Source organism: Euprymna scolopes, chromosome 7 (assembly GCF_053919585.1).
Source record: "Euprymna scolopes isolate OS-2025 chromosome 7, ASM5391958v1, whole genome shotgun sequence".
NCBI classification, from domain to species: Eukaryota; Metazoa; Mollusca; class Cephalopoda; order Sepiida; family Sepiolidae; genus Euprymna; species Euprymna scolopes.
Window position 1 is genome coordinate 126,432,281 of NC_136488.1, and position 16,766 is coordinate 126,449,046.

Below are 16,766 nucleotides of genomic sequence, written 5' to 3' on the forward strand. Positions count from 1 at the left end.
CTATTGTAGAAAACTGATTACATATAATGATAGAAGATGTATCGAGACACAGGAATGGGTATGTTTGATCTGGCATAATGATGATTCATTAAAATTGTGGGGTCTGCGTATGCGCCTGGTCCACAAAGTATGGAAATAAAAAATTAAAAAAAAAAACGTTTACAAGTGTTTTTGATATAGATGTACATAAGAATACTTTGATAAGTATGTTTTAACTTAAATATGGATGGTATAATAAAATTGTGGGGTCTGCGTTCGCGCCTGGCCTCCATAGAATGGAAATAGGCACAAACTTTAATAAAGACTTTTCATATCTATCTGCGTAAGTATACTTTGATAATTATGTTTCAGTTTGAAAAAATATGGTATAATAAAATTATGGGGTGTTCGTTCGCACCTGACCTCTATAGAATGGAAATATGTCACAAAGTTTAACAAGATTTTTTGATATAGATCCACAGAATATTGTGATAAGTGTTTCAGTGTGAACAGGTATGGTATAATAAATTTTGGGGTTTATCTATTTTATTTTTACTTTCAGCATATTTTGCTTTGGTTTTGATACCCCCAAATTCGAAGCTATCTCTTTACAACCCTTCCTTTTCATAACCTATCATACTTTCATAAATCAGAGTCCATTTTCTGTCGGCTGTTTTTGAACCCAGTCAACGACAGGTACTTTTGCTAGTATATATATTTCCTTTTATAACAATTGACTCACCTAAATTCTGGCAGTTTTTTATTTTTGTTTTCCCACAAAAACTGGAAATGGTTTGAGAAGATTCTTTCTAAGCTTTGATGTATACTGTGGCTGTTTTGTTCAATTTGGTCTTTGGTCATTTGTTCACGGTCAGTTGTGCGACCGCTTGGATCACCAACTTTACATGTTGCTCCTCCAATCTGAAAGAAAATTTAAAAGCAAATCAATTTCCATACAAACCAAGATATTAATATTATACGAGATTAATAATCTAATATATAAAAAGTGATATGTCTGTTTGTCTCCATGTTTTCAAAATCTATCTCCTCCAAAACAAAAAGTTGCAGATGATTGGATTTTTTACAGACTGTTCTTTTATAGGTCTCAATAGTTTTTTAAGGGGTCAAAAATGGGTAAAAATTGAAAAAAATCGTTATACATTTTGTACATTCATTTTAGTTTATTGTTAATTTTTAATCATTTCATATGCGTGTCACACTAGTACAGTGGTAACATCGTCAACTTTGAATGCTACAGTTTCGGTTTCGATTCTAGCTGATGGCACCAAATTTTTTTTTTTTTTTTTAGTGTACTCTATAATAATATATACAAAATCTAGACAAATTAAAATATCATATTTAAGTGGATTTTAAGCACATACAGCACCTGGTATTCCTAAATGGTCACTCATTGTAATACTGACCAGGCTCAATGTTGCTTAACTTCAGAGATCTAACACGAACCAGTGTGTCAGTATGCTTATGCCACACAACATATTATATCCTGTTCTCATCAGCCACTAATTAGGGGTTCTAACACCATTTTAGTAACTGACAGTACTGCCACCCTAGGCACTACAAGCAGCTTTGACAATAGGAGAGGATATTATTTGTTTTCATCTTCTATTTTCTGTTGATAAAGCATTCATTTTTTATAGAGTTTCATGGTGATAGTCTCATTTGTATGATGTCACTTTTATTCGAAACCATTCACAATATTTCATAATATTTAATTTCTTTGATTGAAATATCTTTAATCAGATCTGGGTGGAAAACTATTGAGTTACAAACTAAATCTGATGGTTGTATTTAGCAACAAGCCAGTCATTCTTAATAACAATTAAGTGGTTGATTGTTTAATGAAATCACAGCATCTGACCTAGTTTGATAACATTTGACATGGCCAATTTAATTATTCACCAAGTCTTCGGTTCCAATAAATTTTGAGTTTCCTGTCAGCAACCTTGTAACTCTCATTTCCTTTATTCCTCACATTTCATGAGCAATGTTTTTGACAAATAGGAAAGAATTGCTGAGTATATTTTTAGGGTCAAAGGTGTTTTTTATTTAACTCCTTATATCAAGTGGTTTCCTGCCTTGTCTGGAGTAATTTCCATAAAAAAAAAAACAATTCACCTCTCACTCATGTGCCTTGTTACTGTTTTCCTTTTGAGGGATAGTTAACTGCATTATGAGAGCCAAACAACACCATAATGTCGGGGCATTAATTCGTTTGAAAGATGTGAACTAGAAAGTAGAAAAATGTGGAATTGTAATTTTTAAAATAAGCAAATAGACAAAAAAAAAATTATAATCCAATTTTTTTGTTTGTTTGCTTATTTTAAAAATTAGAATTTTAAAAAACTTGCTTTATTTTGCAGCCGACAGCTGTGCACGAAGCTTTTGAAAACTCAGGGTAACTAAACTTTAAGATAACAAAAAAGTAAAATAAAATAGTCTTTTGTAATGCATATAAATTTTGTAATGCATATAAATTTTGTAATGTATATAAATTTTGTAATGCATATAAATTTTGTAATGCATATAAATTTTGTAATGCATATAAATTTTGTAATGCATATAAATTTTGTAATGTATATAAATTTTGTAATATATATAAATTTTGTAATGTATATAAATTTTGTAATGTATATAAATTTTGTAATGCATATAAATTTTGTAATGCATATAAATTTTGTAATGCATATAAATTTTGTAATGTATATAAATTTTGTAATGCATATAAATTTTGTAATGCATATAAATTTCGTAATGCATATAAATTTTGTAATGTATATAAATACTTGTTTCTATTTACTTAGATTCCTTTTTATAAAGATTTCCTATTATGTTTTTTTTTTTTTTTACACATTGGTCACCACTTATCAAGGCTTGGAAGCCACTCAGGGATAAGGATTATTGCAAGTACATTACGTTAGTGTGGAGATTTGATGAAGTGTTTACTTAAGGGGGCAGTTCATTAGGAATTTGTTAACGTTGGACTTGAAGACATCCAAGTTGTAGTCAGGTGGGAAGCAGGCAAACGGAACAGTTCCACAGGTGCGCAGTTCTAAGAAACAAGCTTTGTTCATGGAATCCACATTTTGATTTAGGCACAGATAAAGAGTGGGGGAAATTTTTCACAGTGGATTCAGCTAGACAGGTGTTTTTCGTGAAAGATTGGCGAGGGGGAACCAGAGATTGGAGTTCAGACGAGCACCTGCCATGGAAATAACGATAAAACAAGGACAGGCTCGCAACGGCTCTTCTGTGGAAGAGAGGTTGCAAGGTAGAGAAAAGGGCATCCCCCACTAAGCCACAAAGTCTATTTTGTACTCTGTCAAGGCAGGATAGGCTGTTTTTAGCAGCTCCTGCCCAGATATGGCAGCAGTATTCCATCCTTGGACGCACTTGGCTTTTATATAGATAGAGAATTGCATCAGTAGTGAGATATCTTCTGGAGCGGTAGAAGGATCCCACCATCTTTCCAGCGACCCTGGCAACAGACTTGATGTACGTGTTCCATTTCAGATCAAGAGTAAAGGTCAAGCCCAGAAGCTTGTCAAAACACGGGGCCTCTCCCAGATGAGAGCCATCCATCCCAATTGATGCCAGATGGGGATCAGAGCGTTGATGATGTAAGGATAGGAGTTTGGTTTTAGATGCATTAAAGGTAACCAGCCACGTCTTCCCCCCCTGAACCACGCGCTCAAGATCAGAGAAGAGAGAATCAGAGAGAACTTTGTCATTTACAGCCTTTGACATGTTGCCGTAGATGGTCGTGTCATCAGCATAGATGTCAACGAATGATTTAAGTATGTGTTTAGGGAGGTCATTGATGTAGATCAGGAAGAGAGTTGGGCCCAGGATTGACCCTTGAGGGACTCCAGCATTAATACTGCTGGCCTCTGATTTTTGTCCATCGACCACTACTCTTATGAGCCTATCGGAGAGAAATGATTTAATGATTGAGAAAACATTTCCAGTTATACCATAGCTGGAAATCTTGTGAAGTAGACCCTCATGCCATACCTTGTCGAAGGCTTTTGATATGTCAAGAGCAATTGCCCTAGAAAGGAAACCTTTGTCAAGAGATTCACTAATCCTGTGAGATATAACCGTCAGCACATCTGCGGTAGATCTTGCAGAGCGGAAACCATATTGTGTGTCACTAAGAAGGTTGTTTTTGCTGAGGTGGTTGACTATTTCTCTATTTAATATGGATTCCAGCAACTTACTCATAACACACAGGAGACTTATTGGTCTATACTGAGAGGGAGATGATTTATCACCTGAATTCTTAAATACAGGGCAAACTGATGAGGTCTTCCAGGGAGTCGGAAAGCACTTCTCCTTAAGGCAGCACTTAAACCGTTTTGTAAGTATGGGAGCAAGTTCTGGTTGAAGCTTTTTTAACGCTATAATTGGGATGCCGCCAGGGCCAGTTGCTTTACTGGAATCAAGGTTCTTGATTAGCTTGGTGACCTCATGCACAGATATTTGTATGCTCCCTAGCGTGTTCTTTGTCATAGGAGGAAATATGGGGAGTTGATGGCCTTCGTCGCATAGGGTAGAATTAGCTGCAAAGTTCTTTGCAAATAGTTTGGCCTTGTCTGGTGCTGACGAGATGACCTCTGGTCCATTGATAATGGTTGGGATAGAACGCACACTTCTGTTCAGGATCCTATTTGTTATTTGCCAAAATTGGTGGGAACCAAGCCGCTGATCAGCTACCTTGGATTTAACAGACTGGGCATATAGCTCTCTTGCATTTTTTATTACTCTTTTACAGTGGTTGCTGGCAGTCCTGAAAGCAGCTTTAGTCTCAGTGCATCTATTACGTTGGTAGCTATGGAAAAAGTGATTTCTGTGTGCGATAGCAGCAGCAGCACATTCTGGGGAAAACCATGGCTGGCTGTAAGGTTTTTGTTGGAATTTTTTAGATGGTAAGAATTGGTCTATGCCTACAATTAACCATCCGGTCAGATCTGATACTATAGAGGACACTTCCTTTTTAAACATGGAGTGCAGAGGTAAATCAGATATGAATCTACGGAAGCTATCTCAGTCAGCCATAGAGTATCGGTATACAGTACGGTGGAGGGGTACGTCTGGGGACTTATTACATTTCGTTTTTATCTCAACTGATACAACGGAGTGGTCGGAGGATCCTAGAGGAGAATGAACAGAACATGAGCATAGCTCAGGGGAAGTTGAGAGAAAAAGGTCTAGGAGGCTTGCATATTGACCGGGTGTATTGGGCACACGGGTGGGTTCGCGAACAATCTGAATGAGGTCATAAGCAATGGCAAAATCATGACAAAACCTCCCCTCATCGTCTGTCTTATGTAGATTTGTTATTGCGTTAAAAAAATTCAAATTTTAAAGAAAAATATAACTTGTCTAAGCATTATTGTATTTTTTCATTTTTTATTTTTTAGATAATATTAAAAAAAAAAAAAAAAAAAAAGAAATGAGTTTATTTTTTGTAAAGATCTTTTTAGGTATGAACCTACAATATTTTCCAATGACAAACCCATGAGACCACCCGAATCAAAGTTGCTTAAATAATGATTCATCAGCAGCAGTCGCAAATGTACATTAATTTAGTCATACATATTTAGTAAAACCCTGGAATAAACTTGTTTTGAAATATCCTTGTTAACAAAATGATGCATTTCCATTGTTTTCTTTCTGTTCTTCTCCTTTCCCTTGCATGTTGCTGATCATCTATGGCAGATCTCAGAAGAATATGCAAGCCGAACATCTATGCAGATCTTAGAAGAACATGCAGGCCAAACAATTATGGCAGATCTCAGAAGAATATACAGGCTAACACTATGGCGAATCTAAGAACATGCAGGCCAACCAACTATGGTGGTTCACAGAAGAATCTCAAGATATCTGCAGAGAATAGCAACAGAATAATTACCAAGCTAACTATTATAGTCTCAACTGCATGAAAGCTGAAGAAATCAGATCTGGTCTACACTAAAATTCATACGTAATATAACGATACAGTGAAAAGAAACTTGAAGTGGAAGAACATCAATTGTTATTATCATGTAAAAGACAAAACTAATTAGATTTGTTTAACCGTGGCCTGGTGACATTTGTGAAGCACTCATCGCTATTTCAAGGTCGATTTATAATGATGATCATGGAAGCAGCATATCATGCCCACCATGCGTATGGGTTTACTTGAGAAAAAAATCCCTAAATACTTACCACAGCAATGGGATGATGTCCCACCCTTTGGCAATGAAGAAGGACCATAATAGCCAATAAATTACCAACATGGAGGCTACTGGCTGTCGGATCAAAACCACAATAGATGCTTTGTGGGCCACTCAAAAGTTTATGAACAAGATCTGAAGAGCTACAAAAGAAAAATTGAGAAATTGAGCATAAAAAAAAGACTAAAAATTTATTGTCTGCAAGATTCAGGTGCGTAAAAAAAAAAAAAAAAATGGAATAATATTCTGGAGATACTTTACATAGAGACTTGACTCTCCTTCAAAAAAATCTATAAACCAGCGGTAAAGGGGTTGTCCAGATCAGAATAAGTTTGCCTTACATAAACAAAAGTATTATAGCTCCATTCAACAGCATGAGCTTCAAACAGGCACACAGCTATTACATATTTTGGTACTTGTTTAGTTTAAACAAGACATTAAAGAATAAAAATATTGAAAACAAAGTTATATTGTACGTACCCGTTATGGAATTAAGTTCTCTGAAAAAACATTTCAATTAATTTGATCAAGAAGTTTTTTTTTTTTTTTTTTTTTTTTACAGCAGAAAAACAATTTGTTATGACAGTGAGCAAAAGGTAGCCATGTTTGGATTTTTAGACCACAAGGAAAGTAGAGAAGTTAATATTTAACATTGGAAGGGAGGTGTCGGCGCTTTGGACTGAGTTATCTCCCCATTGTGTGCCCCCCCCCTTCCTTACTTCCTTCCTTGTCTAAAAATTCAAACATAGCTACCTTTTACTCAGTGTCATAACAAATTGTTTTTCTGCTGTAAAAGTCAACTACTTGATCAAATTAAGTTAAATTTTTTTCGGAGAACTTAATTCCCTAACAGGTACATACAATATAACTTTTTTTCAACATTTTTATTTTTTTAATGTCTCGATTAAACTAAATAAGTATTTATATTTTTCTCACATACATATGCAAAAAAAAAAAAAAAAAAAAAAACACACACACATTTTTTAAACCTTCTCATGTACACATACAAGTGAACAGATGAATTATGCATATTTTCTTGAATAGATGATATTTAATTCAGTTTGTTTCCCTTTCTTCAGAAAACAATTCTGCATATTGTTTATATATCGTGTGTCATTTTTATGCCCGACTTGAGATTTTATATTTTCATCTGAAACTCAGGTGATGGATAGCTAGAAGTTATTTTAGGTTTTTAATATGTTTTTGTTTGCAAATTTGTTTTTAAAAGTACACACAAAAAAAATTAGTTGTAAAAAAGACAACAGTTTGTTTTTTTTATATTCTTCAATAAAGAATAGAAGTTATTCCCTGTGACGATTTTAAGTTTGTTTTTTTTGCGATCGCAATTGAAAAATGTTTGCATATTTCTATTTTCCAGTTGCCTGGCAGGACTAAATAAATTTTTTGAATAAACTCTAACAAGGCATGATATCATAATACCAATTACATGGTGCAACAATAAAACATGAAAATAAGCTAGTCAAAATCAAATTTTAATATGCAAGGATGTGAGGAACCAATAGCAAAAATATCGGAAATAAGATCAATTTCCCAACGCTACCCACTACCTAATTCCCAACCTTCTTCTTACTACATCCATGCATGAAATTTAATGTAAAATGATCCCCCATTTCTGTGCCACCTTTGATTTTTAGAGCAATTAACAAATTTATTTTTTTTCAAAAGGAAATAAATAAATTCTGTGCATTTTTTTTTTGGGGGGGGGGCTAAAAAATGATTTTAAAAATTACTTATTCGTTTGAATGATAGTTCCCCCTTTCTAAAAAACACTTTTTTTTTTTTTAAATTCTAATACTAAACTTAAGAACAAATGGTAAACTTAATTTCTAACCCCTCCGAAAAAAAACTTCCTTAACTATTACTAATCCTAAGGGCAGGAGCAACACCCCCCCCCTCCTCCCAAAATAAAAACAAAGACACTGTAAAATCACACGTAATAACCTAACAAAATAAATTCTCCTTCCTTAAAAAAAAAAAAAATGCACACAATTTATCTCCAATAGAAAAAAAAAGTTGATTTTAATCTTCCAGAGATGTGATATTGTTTTACATCGAATTAATGTAAAAATCTGATCTTCCATTCTAAATTCTAAAATTGTTTTTATATTCCTTCCACTAAGTTTTTTTTTAGAGTGTTCTTATATAATCGCATAAAAAGAGTAAAAATCTCATGGAGGGGAGGGGGGCTTTAATAAAGGATGTTTAATACGTTTTATTCATACTGAAAATATCAACTTTTTGAATATTGACATATTTAAACTTCACTTTTGCTTAAATTTGTAAAATTCCATCAAAATTAGTTTCCTTATGTAAAAAGAATGTTCAAAACTTTTTTTTGTATTATTATAAAAATTAATAGAATTTGAAACATTAAAAATCTGTTTAGTCAAAAAAATAAAGAAAAAAACAGCCATTAGCAAGAGAAAAATTATGTGAGTGAAGGAGAAAAGAAGTTGTCTTTAATTAAATAACTGTTTTACCTTTCCTTAGCAGCATCAGCATTGTGAATCGTTTGAAGTGACGCAAGAAGCAAAGAGAGAAAAAAGTAGCAACAGAGAAAAAAGCGTAAACCAAAAAAGAAAGAGAAATAAAATCGAGCCAAATCATGAAAAAATAAGGGCATAAAACTTTAGCAATTCAGCATAAATCAGTCTTACAGGATTTAAAAAAAAAAAAATTAAAAAAAAGGAGATTTAAGCAGATACTGCACAGTTACTCCAGAATTCTCCACTATGAAAAAGCAAAAATAAAAGAAAAATCTGTATGATGTACATACCCGTGATGGAAAAAATATATTGTATACCAAAAATCGTATACATTGATTAAGTTTTATTTTTAGAAAAAAAAAAATCATTTTATGCGAATTTGAGTTTTACTAATGTCTCCTTTCCTATGTTAGGAATAGCTTATAGTTTAGTGATATAAAGTTTGATTGACTTATTTAAGAATAAAACTACTTGATTAATTTATGTGATTTTCTTTCCACAATGGATATGTATGTACATCATACAGACTTTTATTTATTTCTTTAGTTTCTTTTCATGGAATTATGGACAAACACCCAAACTGCTTTTTGGGAATCCAATAAAAAGGCAGAAATCTCCTAATAAGCAGAGAACTCTTATCCCTGAATATGGCGGCTGAAAAGCATTAAAAAATGAAGAAAAAAAAAAACAAAGAAAAAAAATTAAGAAAAATAAGGAGGAAGAAATGAAGAAAAAATGAAAAGAAAAAAATTTAAAAAATGAGAAAAAAAATGAAGAAATGAAGAAAAAAATGAGAAAAAAACTAAAGAAAAAAGTGAAGAAAAAAGAAATGAAGAACAAAAATGAAGATAGTCTGCTTAAAAAAATATTTTGTTCAAATTTACCTTTCTGATGGGAAAACTGTTTGCAAGAGGCCTCTTTCGTGCAGCTTTAAAATATCTTTGTTGATAACTTTGCAAAAATGCTGAATTCTTTGAGAAGCGATTCCAACATTTGTCAACCTTAAGAGAAACAAGAAAAAAATACTTTCAATAGATTTAAAATTTTCTTCTTTTTTTTTTTTTCTTTTTACTTGCATTTACCCAAAACAAAGTACATAGCCACATTGGACATAAGGAACTACTGTAATTACAAGTCAGATTTATAGAGCACATTCAATGTGGGGAGTTGAACAGCAAAAAAAAAAAAATCTTAATCAAAAATAAAATTTATTTTACGAAAAATAAATTTGGAATATAATCTAAACTATTTATACAATAAAAAAAAAAAAAAAAAAAAAAAAACGACTTCAAAAGCTTTGGTCTGATATTTTCCTTTATTAACATTTTACCTGACTTGAATGTATTTTATTCAGATTGCATGAAATTAAAATATGGAGAGAGTGGCAGTCAATCAAACAATGCAATATCTCCATGTTTTACAAAGAACGGCTTCAAAAAGGATGTGAGGGGATCTGATTCTGGCATCAAGGGATTTTAATCTACCTTCAGAGATTTTCATTTCAACACCAAGTCACGGTCTTCACATCATTTCAACAGAAGAAAGACAGCATTTTCTGTCTGAGTTCATCCTCTCCAGAACAGCTTTCCAAAAGAGGTTGTGATGATAACTACCATATCCAGGTTTAAATTCGCCTTGGACAAACATTCAAACAGTATGAAGATGCAATATCTTCTAACTGCCTTTTACATGCCTTGTTGCACTTTGCTATTTTTTTTTTTACATGGCTTGTTGCACTTTGCTATTTTTTTTTTTTACATGGCTTCTTGCACTTTGCTATTTTTTTTATATGGCTTCTTGCACGTTGCTATTTTTTTTTACATGGCTTCTTGCACTTTGCTATGTTTTTTTACATGGCTTCTTGCACTTTGCTATGTTTTTTTACATGGCTTCTTGCACGTTGCTATTTTTTTTTACATGGCTTCTTGCACGTTGCTATTTTTTTTACATGGCTTCTTGCACTTTGCTATGTTTTTTTACATGGCTTCTTACACTTTGCTATGTTTTTTTACATGGCTTCTTGCACTTTGCTATGTTTTTTATATGGCTTCTTGCACTTTGCTATGTTTTTTACATGGCTTCTTGCACTTTGCTATTTTTTTGCATGGCTTCTTGCACTTTGCTATTTTTTTTTTACACGGCTTCTTGCACATTGCTATTTTTTTTTTACATGGCTTCTTGCACTTTGCTATTTTTTTTTACATGGCTTGTTCCACTTTGCTATTTTTTTTACATGGCTTCTTGATCTTTGCTATTTTTTTTTACATGGGTTCTTGCACTTTGCTATTTTTTTTTTACATGGCTTCTTGCACTTTGCTATATTGTTGTTTTTTTTTACACGGCTTCTTGCACTTTGCTATTTTTTTTACATGGCTTCTTGCACTTTGCTATTTTTTTTTAAATGGCTTGTTCCACTTTGCTATTTTTTTATATGGCTTCTTGCACTTTGCTATTTTTTTTTTACATGGCTTCTTGCACTTTGCTCTTTTTTTTTACATGGCTTCTTGCACTTTGCTATTTTTTTTTTTACATGGCTTCTTGCACTTTGCTATTTTGTTTTTTTTTTACACGGCTTCTTGCACTTTGCTATTTTTTTTTTACATGGCCTGTTCCACTTTGCTATTTTTTTTACATGGCTTCTTGCACTTTGCTATTTTTTTTTTTTACACGGCTTCTTGCACTTTGCTATTTTTTTTACATGGCTTTTTGCACTTTGTTATTTTTTTTACATGGCTTGTTCCACTTTGCTATATTTTTACATGGCTTCTTGCACTTTGCTATTTTTTTATATGGCTTCTTGCACTTTGCTATTTTTTTTTACATGGCTTCTTGCACTTTGCTATTTTGTTTTTTTTTTACACGGCTTCTTGCACTTTGCTATTTTTTTTTACATGGCTTGTTCCACTTTGCTATTTTTTTTACATGGCTTCTTGCACTTTGCTATTTTTTTTTTTACATTGCTTCTTGCACTTTGCTATGTTTTTTTACATGGCTTCTTGCACTTTGCGATTTTTTTTTTTTTTTACATGGCTTCTTGCACTTTGCTATTTTTTTTTTTTTTTACACGGCTTCTTGCACTTTGCTATTTTTTTTACATGGCTTCTTGCACTTTGCTATTTTTTTACATGGCTTCTTGCACTTTGCTATTTTTTTACATGGCTTCTTGCACTTTGCTATTTTTTTACATGGCTTCTTGCACTTTGCTATTTTTTTTACATGGCTTCTTGCACTTTGCTATTTTTTTTACATGGCTTCTTGCACTTTGCTATTTTTTTTTTTACATGGCTTCTTGCACTTTGCTATTTTGTTTTTTTTTACACGGCTTTTTGCACTTTGCTATTTTTTTTACATGGCTTCTTGCACTTTGTTAGTTTGTTTTTTTTTACATGGCTTCTTGCACTTTGCTATTTTTTTTTACATGGCTTCTTGCACTTTGCTATTTTTTTATATGGGTTCTTGCACTTTGCTATTTTTTTTTACATGGCTTCTTGCACTTTGCTATTTTTTTTTTTTTACATGGCTTTTTGCACTTTGCTATTTTTTTTTTTACACGGCTTCTTGCACTTTGTTATTTTTTTTACATGGCTTGTTCCACTTTGCTATATTTTTACATGGCTTCTTGCACTTTGCTATTTTTTTATATGGCTTCTTGCACTTTGTTATTTTTTTTTTTACATGGCTTCTTGCACTTTGCTATTTTGTTGTTTTTTTTACACGGCTTCTTGCACTTTGCTATTTTTTTTTACATGGCTTGTTCCACTTTGCTATTTTTTTTACATGGCTTCTTGCACTTTGCTATTTTTTATATGGCTTCTTGCACTTTGCTATTTTTTTTTACATGGCTTCTTGCACTTTGCTATTTTTTTTTTACATGGCTTCTTGCACTTTGCTATTTTTTTTTTTTTACACGGCTTCTTGCACTTTGCTATTTTTTTACATGGCTTCTTGCACTTTGCTATTTATTTTACATGGCTTGTTCCACTTTGCTATCTTTTTTATATGGCTTCTTGCACTTTGCTATTTTTTTATATGGCTTCTTGCACTTTGTTATTTTTTTTACATGGCTTGTTCCACTTTGCTATATTTTTACATGGCTTCTTGCACTTTGCTATTTTTTTATATGGCTTCTTGCACTTTGTTATTTTTTTTTTTACATGGCTTCTTGCACTTTGCTATTTTGTTTTTTTTTTTTACACGGCTTCTTGCACTTTGCTATTTTTTTTTACATGGCTTGTTCCACTTTGCTATTTTTTTTACATGGCTTCTTGCACTTTGCTATTTTTTATATGGCTTCTTGCACTTTGCTATTTTTTTTTACATGGCTTCTTGCACTTTGCTATTTTTTTTTTACATGGCTTCTTGCACTTTGCTATTTTTTTTTTTTACACGGCTTCTTGCACTTTGCTCTTTTTTTACATGGCTTCTTGCACTTTGCTATTTATTTTACATGGCTTGTTCCACTTTGCTATCTTTTTTATATGGCTTCTTGCACTTTGCTATTTTTTTATATGGCTTCTTGCACTTTACTATTTTTTTTTTTTACATGGCTTCTTGCACTTTGCTATTTTGTTTTTTTTTTACACGGCTTCTTGCACTTTGCTATTTTTTTTTACATGGCTTGTTCCACTTTGCTATTTTTTTTTACATGGCTTCTTGCACTTTGCTATTTTTTTTTTACATTGCTTCTTGCACTTTGCTATGTTTTTTTACATGGCTTCTTGCACTTTGCTATTTTTTTTTTTTACATGGGTTCTTGCACTTTGCTATTTTGTTTTTTTTTTACACGGCTTCTTGCACTTTGCTATTTTTTTTTACATGGCTTGTTCCACTTTGCTATTTTTTTACATGGCTTCTTGCACTTTGCTATTTTTTTATATTGCTTCTTGCACTTTGTTATTTTTTTTTACATGGCTTCTTACACTTTGCTATGTTTTTTTACATGGCTTCTTGCACTTTCCTATTTTGTTTTATTTTTTTTACACGGCTTCTTGCACTTTGCTATTTTTATTACATGGCTTCTTGCACTTTGCTATTTTTTTTTTTACATGGCTTGTTCAACTTTGCTATTTTTTTACATGGCTTCTTGCACTTTGCTATTTCTTTATATGGCTTCTTGCACTTTGCTATTTTTTTTTACATGGCTTCTTGCACTTTGCTATTTTTTTTTTACATGGCTTCTTGCACTTTGCTATTTTGTTTTTTTTTACACGGCTTTTTGCACTTTGCCATGTTTTTTTACATGGCTTCTTGCACTTTGTTAGTTTGTTTTTCTTTACATGGCTTCTTGCACTTTGCTATTTTTTTTTTTTACATGGCTTCTTGCACTTTGCTATTTTTTTTTTTACATGGCTTCTTGCACTTTGCTATTTTTTTTAACATGGCTTGTTCCACTTTGCTATTTTTTTTACATGGCTTCTTGCACTTTGCTATTTTTTTACATGGCTTCTTGCACTTTGCTATTTTTTTACATGGCTTCTTGCACTTTGCTATTTTTTTTTACATGGCTTCTTGCACTTTGCTATTTTTTTTTATATGGCTTCTTGCACTTTGCTATTTTTTTTTACATGGCTTCTTGCACTTTGCTATTTTTTTTTTACATGGCTTCTTGCACTTTGCTATTTTTTTTTATATGGCTTCTTGCACTTTGCTATTTTTTTTTCATGGCTTCTTGCGCTTTGCTATTTTTTTTTATATGGCTTCTTGCACTTTGCTATGTTTTTTTACATGGCTTCTTGCACTTTGCTATTTTTTTACATGGCTTCTTGCACTTTGCTATTTTTTTTACATGGCTTCTTGCACTTTGCTATTTTTGTTACATGGCTTCTTGCACTTTGCTATTTTTTTTTATATGGCTTCTTGCACTTTGCTATTTTTTTTTACATGGCTTCTTGCACTTTGCTATTTTTTTTTTACATGGCTTCTTGCACTTTGCTATTTTTTTTTATATGGCTTCTTGCACTTTGCTATTTTTTTTTCATGGCTTCTTGCGCTTTGCTATTTTTTTTTATATGGCTTCTTGCACTTTGCTATTTTTTTTTACATGGCTTCTTGCACTTTGCTATTTTTTTTACATGGCTTCTAGCACTTTGCTATTTTGTTTTTTTTACATGGCTTCTTGCACTTTGCTATTTTTTTTTACATGGCTTCTTGCACTTTGCTATTTTTTTTTTACATGGCTTCTTACACTTTGCTATGTTGTTTTACATGGCTTCTTACACTTTGCTATGTTGTTTTACATGGCTTCTTGCAATTTGCTATGTTTTTTACATAGCTTCTTGCACTTTGCTATTTTTTTTCACATGGCTTCTTACACTTTGCTATGTTTTTTTACATGGCTTCTTGCACTTTGCTATTTTTTTTCACATGGCTTCTTACACTTTGCTATGTTTTTTTACATGGCTTCTTGCACTTTGCTATTTTGTTTTTTTTTTTACACGGCTTCTTGCACTTTGCTATTTTTTTTACATGGCTTGTTCCACTTTGCTATTTTTTTTACATGGCTTCTTGCACTTTGCTATTTTTTTTTTACATTGCTTCTTGCACTTTGCTATGTTTTTTTACATGGCTTCTTGCACTTTGCTATTTTTTTTTTTTTTACATGGCTTCTTGCACTTTGCTATTTTGTTTTTTTTTTTTACACGGCTTCTTGCACTTTGCTATTTTTTTTACATGGCTTCTTGCACTTTGCTATTTTTTTTACATGGCTTCTTGCACTTTGCTATTTTTTATATGGCTTCTTGCACTTTGCTATTTTTTTTTTACATGGCTTCTTGCACTTTGCTATTTTTTTTTACATGGCTTCTTGCACTTTGCTATTATTTTTTTTTTTTACACGGCTTCTTGCACTTTGCTATTTTTTTACATGGCTTCTTGCACTTTGCTATTTATTTTACATGGCTTGTTCGACTTTGCTATCTTTTTTATATGGCTTCTTGCACTTTGCTATTTTTTTATATGGCTTCTTGCACTTTGCTATTTTTTTTTTTTACATGGCTTCTTGCACTTTGCTATTTTTTTTTTTTACATGGCTTCTTGCACTTTGCTATTTTGTTTTTTTTTTACACGGCTTCTTGCACTTTGCTATTTTTTTTTACATGGCTTGTTCCACTTTGCTATTTTTTTTTACATGGCTTCTTGAACTTTGCTATTTTTTTTTACATTGCTTCTTGCACTTTGCTATGTTTTTTTACATGGCTTCTTGCACTTTGCTATTTTTTTTTTTTACATGGCTTCTTGCACTTTGCTATTTTGTTTTTTTTTTTACATGGCTTCTTGCACTTTGCTATTTTTTTATATGGCTTCTTGCACTTTGTTATTTTTTTTTACATGGCTTCTTACACTTTGCTATGTTTTTTTACATGGCTTCTTGCACTTTGCTATTTTGTTTTATTTTTTTTACACGGCTTCTTGCACTTTGCTATTTTTATTACATGGCTTCTTGCACTTTGCTATTTTTTTTTTACATGGCTTGTTCCACTTTGCTATTTTTTTACATGGCTTCTTGCACTTTGCTATTTCTTTATATGGCTTCTTGCACTTTGCTATTTTTTTTTACATGGCTTCTTGCACTTTGCTATTTTTTTTTTTACATGGCTTCTTGCACTTTGCTATTTTGTTTTTTTTACACGGCTTTTTGCACTTTGCTATTTTTTTTACATGGCTTCTTGCACTTTGTTATTTTGTTTTTTTTTACATGGGTTCTTGCACTTTGCTATTTTTTTTTTACATGGCTTCTTGCACTTTGCTATTTTTTTTTTTACATGGCTTCTTGCACTTTGCTATTTTTTTTAACATGGCTTGTTCCACTTTGCTATTTTTTTTACATGGCTTCTTGCACTTTGCTATTTTTTTACATGGCTTCTTGAACTTTGCTATTTTTTTTACATGGCTTCTTGCACTTTGCTATTTTTTTTTACATGGCTTCTTGCACTTTGCTATTTTTTTTTATATGGCTTCTTGCACTTTGCTATTTTTTTTTACATGGCTTCTTGCACTTTGCTATTTTTTTTTTACATGGCTTCTTGCACTTTGCTATTTTTTTTTA

The 16,766-nt window shown here is 32.2% G+C and overlaps 1 protein-coding gene across 2 annotated transcripts in view; it reads right to left on the reverse strand.

Moving 5' to 3' along the window:
* LOC145279931 (tyrosine--tRNA ligase, mitochondrial-like) overlaps positions 1 to 16,766 on the reverse strand; it is a 92,414-nt gene that overhangs the window by 50,028 nt on the left and 25,620 nt on the right. For both annotated transcript variants that reach the window (XR_013868489.1, XM_080131505.1), the window contains exons 2-4: positions 9,607 to 9,723; positions 6,208 to 6,358; positions 722 to 900 (exon numbers count right to left, since the gene is read on the reverse strand). Coding sequence is in view for 1 of the 2 variants with exons in the window: in XM_080131505.1 (XP_079987631.1) it covers positions 722 to 900; positions 6,208 to 6,358; positions 9,607 to 9,723 (447 nt within the window). In the remaining variant the exon portion in view is untranslated. The remainder of the gene's footprint in view (positions 1 to 721; positions 901 to 6,207; positions 6,359 to 9,606; positions 9,724 to 16,766) is intronic.